Below are 8,033 nucleotides of genomic sequence, written 5' to 3'. Positions count from 1 at the left end.
CCATGGAGACAGAGACAGGTTTATACCACCTGTTACCATGGAGACAGAGACAGGTTTACACCACCTGTTACCATGGAGACAGACACGTTTACACCACCTTTCCATGGAGACAGAGACAGGTTTACACCACCTGTTACCATGGAGACAGACAGGTTTACACCACCTTTCCATGGAGACAGAGACAGGTTTATACCACCTGTTTCCATGGAGACAGACAGGTAACAGGAGAAGCAGCTTCCTGTTAAGCCTGAAGTCTTACCTTCTGGTTATAATTTAAATAAAGTACTTTAACTTTCTTGGAACTTTTATTTCTAATGACAACTTAATGGACAGTAAAGAATAAAATGCATTTACCCCAACCTTATTTTGTAAACTAAAAAAAGGCACGTGACATAAACAGCTGGTAGCAGTAAAGAAATGAAGCCTTTAAACCTTTAAAAAAATTATATTCATTACCAAATTAATAAAACCAAAGTAGCAGATTTCATCTCTGGATTGTTCTGATTTAAGTGTAAAATATTAAAGCGCTGTTTTTAGTTTTTCTTGACGCTACAAGACAAGAGGAGTTAAAATGAGGAGTTTTCTGAATGGAGTTCTGCGTGCGGCTCCGCGGCGCGCTCCCGAAAACGGCTCCACTGTGCGGACTTCAGCGGATTAAACGCATTAAACCAGGTGAGAACTTACCTTGGCAGAGGCAGACGTCATTTCTGTGAGGCTTCTTTTTCCGTTTAATCACAACAAAAACAAAATCAACACAACGCTAGCTGCTAGCCACAGTTAGCTTCGGTAAGATCGCTGCCGTCAGCGCGTTTTCTACAAAAACAGGCAAAGATACGAAGAAACGCTGCCGATGACAAGTTCTGAATTTACACAGAATTATTTTAAAAATCACATATTTAGAAGGAAATTATAAATATCGCACAACAAAGGTGGGCAGACAGGATGCGGAGAATGTTGCGCTACTTCAGAACTTGAATGCCATTGGTTAGTTTCAGCGGAAGAGGCGGGGCCTGTAGGTTCTCGTTTTGCGGAACTTCCCGAACGTTTCCGAGTGAAGCCGAGTGGCGAGGATCAGCTGACTGCGCCGTTCGGTCCGTCGATGGATCGTTTTTGATCGGTTCAGATAATTAAACGTAGTAAAGTAATCTTTTATCGATCGGTTGGTAAACGCGGACATGCCGTCGCTTCTGTTCTGCGGGCCGAAGATGGCCGCCTGCGGGATGGTGATCAGCATCTGGGGGGTCATCATGCTGGTAAGACTGCGAGGGATCAGGCTATTTCCTGGACGGAGTGAGCTGTTGACTGGGACGTTCATGTTATCGTTTATATTAAATGAATGGAGTTTAGTTTGGTCAGGGTTGGTGTCAGTTAGGGACTATAAACCGATATTATATAAACCATGTAGCACGACAATCATTGTAATCCAGTAGGTTGTCAGTAAATAGACGGAGCCGTAATACTGTGGCTGGTGTTAAACATTTAACGTTGGCTAAATCCTGGATTTACAGGCAGATAAACAGTATTGGCTGGTTTTATTAATCAGTTTATGTCAGTTAAATTAATGCAGAGGGTATTTTTGGATATTTCAGTGATTTTAATCATTTATTCCAGAGTTGAAAACAGACAGTTTCCTTTAGGTGGGTCATGTGATGTTCCAGAGGAGGAAGTCCGTTTTTACATTGTTTTTATTTAGCTTTTATTTAACAACAGAAAAGAACTTTTCCTTCACAGAAACCAGTATAAATTAAACTTGTTCTCCAGCTGCGGCCTTAGATAGATGCTAACATAAAGTGATGTTTTCCTGCTTGTCTTTGGAAAGCTGTCCGGTCCAGACACACTGAGCGGCCTTGCTGAGCCCGCACCCCTCAGTTTGACCCCCCTCTGCTGATGTCTTACAGGCCATGTTGGGGATCTTCTTCAGCGCGAAGTCGGCCGTCCTGATCGAAGACGTCCCGTTCACCGAGGAGGACATCCGGAACGAGTGAGTCAGAGCGACTTCATGCTGTGTTTTATAAACCTGCAGAAACTTCCTGGAAACAATGAAATGTCTTGTTTGTCTGGTTTTATTGAGTTGATGAAATGTTGGTCTTCTAACACCAGAGTTCACCACAGCACACGCTTGGTTCAGGCGGATCTAAAGCCGGTGGTCTCATATATTCTCAGCAGGGAGACACTCGGAGGTCTGAGCTTCAGAACCACAAACTACTCTGATGATGTGTCCACACTTACTGAGACGTCCATTAAACGGTTAATATTAGATAATAGTTGTAAATTTGAGAGTATTTAATGAATTCAGCATGTATTTGATTCGGTCGAGTTAAAGCCAAACCGCCGTGGTGGAACCTGTTGTCTCTCACTGGAGTTTAAGTTTGTTCTTGTTTGAGACCGACTGTGAAGAGGCGACCTTTGACCCAGGAACAGCTCAGTAACGAGGCTCTGATGTGTGTCGCAGTGAAAACCCGCCGGGGAAGATCTACAGTCTCTACAACCAGGTGGGGATCAACTGCTTCATCGCCGCTGGCGTCTACGTGGTGGTGGGCGTGGTCTCGCTCTGCCAGGTGCGGCTCAACAAGCGACAGGAGTACATGGTGACATAAGGGGCAGCGGCGCCGCCTCAGCCTGACCTCTGACCCCCAACAACCCGACCGAACAAACGCCGTCCATCCTGGGAGCTTGCCCCGCAGTCCGATCTGAGCTCTGATTGGCTACAGGGTACAGGAGGGGGCATGGTCAGGCGGTTATTTATTTTGAATTTAAATGTGTTGATTGTGGATGTTTGTTTGTTTGTTTGTTGGATTCTTGGTGACAGAGACCAAACTTTGACTGGGTTTGATTCCAAACATCAGATTTATGTTGTGATTTAAATTAAGAGTGAATGAGTAAAAATCTAACATTTATCAGCTCTTCCCTGTCGTTCTGCTGTTCGGATCCATTTCAAAGGTGTTAAAAACATTCTGATGGATGATTGTTTACAATAAAGCGTGTGTGAATAAAACCTGACGAGGTTCGTCTTCATTTTTAGAATCAGAGGCTGAAGTTTGTTAAAATACAAAGAACAAAACTGAGAATCAGCTGTTTAGTCTGAGTGAGAAATGAAGCAGATATTTTTGGTTTGGAGGTCCAACGGTGAGTCAACAGCCATCTTTAAAACATGGTGGAGGCTCTATCATGGTATGGAGCTGCAGCTCAGCCAGCGCTGATGTGAATCCTAACTGATGGAGGGTTGCCATGTCCTGATGGCTGAGAGGTTGCCATGTCCTGATGGCTGAGAATACACCAACATGAAATAATTTCTACCTCCTCTGACAGAAAATCTGTGGCTCCAGGTCTGATCTCCACCGATCGTTGTTCCAACGCCAAATAAACCATCGAAGGATTTAAGAGTTTATTTAAAGAAGATCATAATGGAATCTTAAAAATAGCCGAGGTTTAATTTCCTCTCACCAGACACATTAGGAGTTTATTATCAGAACCAGCTCTTCAAAGAGCGTGGCATTACGTTTCCTCTGTCAGTATTATGTCTTATAGTTCATAAATCATTGAAAATGTGACTTTTTAACTTTGTCTTGTCCGTTATGTATGCTGTCAGAAAATAGTTCATAAATCAAATCATTTATGAACTAATAAGACATCAATTTGTGTGTTATAAATTACACATGGCTGTAATACTTAAGTAAATTTCTCAACTGACGTCACAGCAGCACGAGGCTTTAACCTGTTAACTGTACAGAGTCATACATGGAGCACCTAGCAAGATGGCGGATAATAACTTTCAGTGTCCATTCCAGTGTTTCTCTATTTCAGAGAGCCAGCCAATCACGTATATTCTAGTATACACGTTATTTGCCGGCCTATCGGCTCATGCGCAGTCCCGTCAGACGAGATCCGCGCATGCGCAGTCATGCAGAGGGAGGAGCCACGTCCTTCCTCTCCAGTGGCGCGAGAATATGATCGAGAATATTCTTCCGGGTTTTCATTTCAAGTTTCCTAGCCACGAAGAGAGGTGTTTTTCTGAAAATATTTATAAGTTTGAGTTTGAGAACAAGGACGTTTAAGGACGTTAAAGGACCGGAAGCTGCCGAAGAGCTGGACAGCATCCAGAGGACCAAACATCGAGTGAAAGAGCAGATTCAGTGAGTTTAATGAAGTTTTAAATCAGCTGATAGGAACGTTTCTCTAGTTTCCTTTCAGAAATAAAGTGTACATGTCTGTTTGAAAGAGTTTTAAGATATTTAAATTAGTGCGTGAAAGAAAAGTAAAAGTGAGATAAAACTGGATGCCTGTTAAAGAATAAAGTTTAGTTTGAATGTTCCCTCGCTGACAGAATAAACAGGTGAAATATCAGATCTTTAATCATAAACAGAAACTCCTCAGATTTCCTGAAGGCATCATTTTAAACTTTAACAACAGGACTAACTACCCACCACACTGGTGGTTTAGTTTTAACTACCTTTATTCCAGGAATGGACCTGTTTAATTCAGCTGGAAATAATGATATGAATGAGAATATAACAAACTTAATGTTTAGGATGAACAAAGGTTTAAAACTAGTTATTTAACAGAATAATGTTCTTCTAACCACTGATTAAACTGAAAGCGTCTTTAAAGAACATTTGTTAAGTTGATGGTAAATCTTTAAAATGATTTCTGAAACGTTCTGATTTTTAATACAGGTACATGAGCCTGTATTAATTTTGTTTTAAGCCTTTTTGGAGCTGCAGTCAGTTTGGATCCATTAATCTTTCCTTCAGTCTGAAACTTCCGGTGAATATAAATAATTTTAGACAGAAGCATTCAGGAATCCCAGGTTTGATCTCCATATGTCCATCATAAACCCACTAAAATGATCCTGAATGTATTAATGTGGCTGTTTTTCCTTCTGTGTATCAGAGATGTCTCCGATTCTACAAACAAAGTGGAAATCAGCTCTGATCAACATCATCGAGGAGCTGTCTGAGCTGCAGTACAAAAAGATGCTGGAATATCTGGAAAAAATCCCTAAAAGTAAGAAGACTCCCAAGAACAGAGTGCAGATGGCTCAACTTATCATCGAGCACCACGGAGTGGAGGAATCTGTCCGTGTAATCAGGTCGATAATGCCTGAAATACCGAGGAACGACTCTGCAATCAAAGATCTGCTGCAGCCCTTTGTGGACAAACTGGAAAACAAGACAACAGGTGAGTTCAGGTCGTTTAGTTTCCAGGTGAGAAGCAAACCTTTAAAACTGAAAAGTGTTTTGAAGCCAACATCAGCTGAAGGAAAATCATAAAACCACTCTGGTGTTTTCAGCTTTTTCCGTGACCCCCCTGATGTGTGAGGTCCGCTGAGCCACTCAGGTTCACAGCATTCAGGCGTTCATCAGTGAGTGGATGAATCCTGGGACAACATACTGCGTGTTGCAATTAATTATCTGAACCGGACAGAAAATACCACTGGAGTTTCATTTTTTGGCTTTTTGAAGGATAAAAACCTTCCTGTCCAGGTCTAACTGTGTTTTGTGTATCTGGAGAAAACCCTGTGGGGGTCCTTTAAGGACCATCCTGTCCCTGTAGACCCAGACCTCAGCAAAAAGTGGAGCTTTGGGTTGGACTTCGTCTCTGGTCTCTAATCCTGTTTGTGGTGTTATGGACAGGATCTCAGTCGTGGAGAGGAGGGGTCATTTTGGGAACATTAGGGTCTCGGCTCTGGTTTTTGCAGATGATGTGGTTCTGTTATGGAAAAGGTGGAACTGTCAAGTGTCTTTATAACATCATGGCTTCCCACACTTGACAAAGAAAGGATTTGACCAGACTCAGGATTTCACTCGCTTTTCTATTTATTTAGGTCTGATAAGTGAAAAACCTACAAACATAAAAAACCTTACATTTAAGGCCTGAACCATTTTATAGAGCACCAACTGTTCCTTCAACAATTCCTCTTGCTGAAATGCATAAATTACAACAAACCAGAACCAGAACCAGATCATAATTTCAGCAGAGTCCAGTGAAGAAACCTGATCTTACTGGTCGTCTTTAAGATTTTTCACATCAGTTTGGATCATTTTAGTTGTTGTTTCTGCCATCTTCAGCTCCGTTGCTCTCCAGCCAAAAGAAGATATTGTTTGAGACACGGCATGTGCTGAAGATTCGCCCAGACTGCTTTCACCTGCCGAGACACGCTGCAGAGCAGCACACTCAGCCACACCTCCAAGCATTCTGCTGTCCGGGAGGACGGAGCTGGAGACAGATGACGGATCAGGGCCTCATCTGCAGTAATCAGGGTGTTGCTCCGGTCCGTCTACTTTCCAAGCCTCTCTGGTCTGGAAACACCTTGTGATCCTCCACGAGGAGCTGCAGAGGGAGGTCTGGTTTTCCCTCCTGAACTTGGTGCCCCCACAGCTGGAAAAGAAGATGATTGGTAGATGAACTCCAAATTCTTCAGATCTCAGTTCAGTCCAGCAGGAAACAGGTAAAACATGCAGGATCGTGGCTCTGAGGACCAGGATCGCCCGCCCCTGCATCCATGCAGACCAAACACAACTCTCAGAACTCCTGGGGGGTCGGTCCGGGCTCTTATGATGATAAAAGCAGAAAGTAGAAGGTAGTCCTAATGTTTTGGCTGATCAGTTTGTGTCCTGATGTTCTGTCCTCAGAGTCATGTGGACATCAGGGACAGAGATGAACTTGTCTTTGAAGCTGTTTGCAGATGTTTAACTGCTAAAATTGATCGTTGCAGGAATGAAGAGGAAGGCTGGAGCTGATCCTAAGTCAGGTAGGTGACGACTTGATGTTTATCCAGAACTACAATCATTTTATTTAAACTTTACAACAGTGCTTCAGTAAGAAGTCTGAGCGTTCTTTATGTGCAGCTGAAATCAGACGCCCCCTGCTGGACCCAGGAGGAGCTGCATGTATTTATACAGTCTGACTTGTTTAAAATGGCTCCTAAAACACCTTTAACGGCTCACTGATCAGCAGCTGCTGTTTAACATGGCTGCTGAACTATGGGCTCCGTTTCTGTTTTTTCTTTTTGTAAAAAAACCAGATTTATTGATCTGCAGTGGTGTGTTTGACAGGATTTGAGAAGAACAACATTGTGAGTGATTCAGAGTCTTCAGATGAAGAACCTGAAGCTGGTGAGTTCTCAGAGAACAGACAGCGGTTCTGCTTTACGTTCTAAGGACAGAAAAGGGAAGAAAGCTTTCAGCTTCACAGAACTTAAGGCATGACTGAAACTAGATCTCAGACCAAACGTTCTGCCTGATATTCACACCTGAGACTGAGCTTCTCAACAGGAGCGAGGTGTTCATGCTCAGAGTTCAGGTATCTGGGACTGATGGAGGATGGAGCAGGACATGGACTGGCGGACTGGGGCCCCGTCTGCAGTAATGAGGCTGTTGTTCCGGTCTGTTGTGGTGAAGAAAGAGCTGAGCTGAAAGATGTTAGCTGGGCTAGGCAGACAGATCTATAGGTCATCAGCAAACAGAGGAATATGATCCAAAGCTGCTCAAAAAGGGCCCCAAACTAAAACCGATACAATGAGAAGAGAACAGGGCCTAACTTAGAGCTTTGAGGTACTCCACAACAAATTACAAAAACAGCTTCAACACAGGATTAGGACAAAGGTTATCTTTCATTTCTTGTTATCTTGCTAATTTATAAAGACAAATAAATGATAACTGGTGAAATATTTGGTTCACAGAAGGATAATTATTGGAAACTCACCAATTTCTTCTTCTTTTCCAGACGATGCAGAAACCCGGTCCAACGAGGTAACAAGTCAGAACCTTCTATTCATGTTAATAAGATGTTTTATAAATATATTTGATGCAAAGAAATGAATAAAGCGGAGAATTAAAGAAAAATGAAACCTGTTATTATGATGCCAAGCAGCTCTAAGAATAAGAATCAAAGTTAGTAAAGTGTGAACGTTTCTATGATAACCTTTGTTGTGGATAGGCGTAGCTTTAGATCACGTGGTGTTGATAGTGATTATAGATCACCTGTTGCTCACCTGGTGTTTTTTCTTCTTAGTGAGTGGGTGATGGGGGAAG

The 8,033-nt window shown here is 42.6% G+C and overlaps 3 protein-coding genes across 6 annotated transcripts in view; 2 read left to right on the top strand and 1 right to left on the bottom strand.

Annotated features, from left to right (window-relative positions):
* Positions 1-969, bottom strand: part of lg13h17orf49 (linkage group 13 C17orf49 homolog) — a 4,565-nt gene extending 3,596 nt beyond the window's left edge. The window contains exon 1 of one of the 2 annotated variants that reach the window (XM_017404129.3): positions 685-969. In XM_017404129.3, coding sequence (XP_017259618.1) covers positions 685-705 — 21 coding nt within the window. In that variant the 5' untranslated portion in view covers positions 706-969. The remainder of the gene's footprint in view (positions 1-684) is intronic. The other variant, XM_017404128.3, reaches the window with a different exon arrangement.
* A 64-nt stretch (positions 970-1,033) lies between these two features.
* rnasekb (ribonuclease, RNase K b) lies at positions 1,034-3,000 on the top strand. Of its 2 annotated transcripts, XM_037979128.1 has the most exons (4): positions 1,034-1,253; positions 1,899-1,981; positions 2,101-2,247; positions 2,453-3,000. In XM_037979128.1, the coding sequence occupies exons 1-4, from the start codon at positions 1,176-1,178 to the stop codon at positions 2,595-2,597; spliced, it is 453 nt and encodes a 150-aa protein (XP_037835056.1). In that variant the 5' UTR covers positions 1,034-1,175; the 3' UTR covers positions 2,598-3,000. The 2 variants fall into 2 exon arrangements, with proteins under 2 accessions (XP_037835056.1, XP_017259615.1); XM_017404126.3 differs by lacking the exon at positions 2,101-2,247 and having other exon boundaries at positions 1,038-1,253.
* Positions 3,001-3,941: 941 nt separating this feature from the next.
* LOC108251084 overlaps positions 3,942-8,033 on the top strand; it is a 7,233-nt gene continuing 3,141 nt past the window's right edge. For both annotated transcript variants that reach the window (XM_037978902.1, XM_037978901.1), the window contains exons 1-5: positions 3,942-4,133; positions 4,891-5,178; positions 6,716-6,751; positions 7,056-7,115; positions 7,726-7,751. In XM_037978902.1, the coding sequence (XP_037834830.1) occupies positions 4,893-5,178; positions 6,716-6,751; positions 7,056-7,115; positions 7,726-7,751 (408 nt within the window). In that variant the 5' untranslated portion in view covers positions 3,942-4,133; positions 4,891-4,892. The remainder of the gene's footprint in view (positions 4,134-4,890; positions 5,179-6,715; positions 6,752-7,055; positions 7,116-7,725; positions 7,752-8,033) is intronic.

Source organism: Kryptolebias marmoratus, linkage group LG13 (genome assembly GCF_001649575.2).
Source record: "Kryptolebias marmoratus isolate JLee-2015 linkage group LG13, ASM164957v2, whole genome shotgun sequence".
NCBI classification, from domain to species: domain Eukaryota; kingdom Metazoa; phylum Chordata; class Actinopteri; order Cyprinodontiformes; family Rivulidae; genus Kryptolebias; species Kryptolebias marmoratus.
The sequence above is the reverse complement of the archived record's forward strand: the minus strand, read 5'-3'. Positions and strand labels throughout refer to the sequence as shown.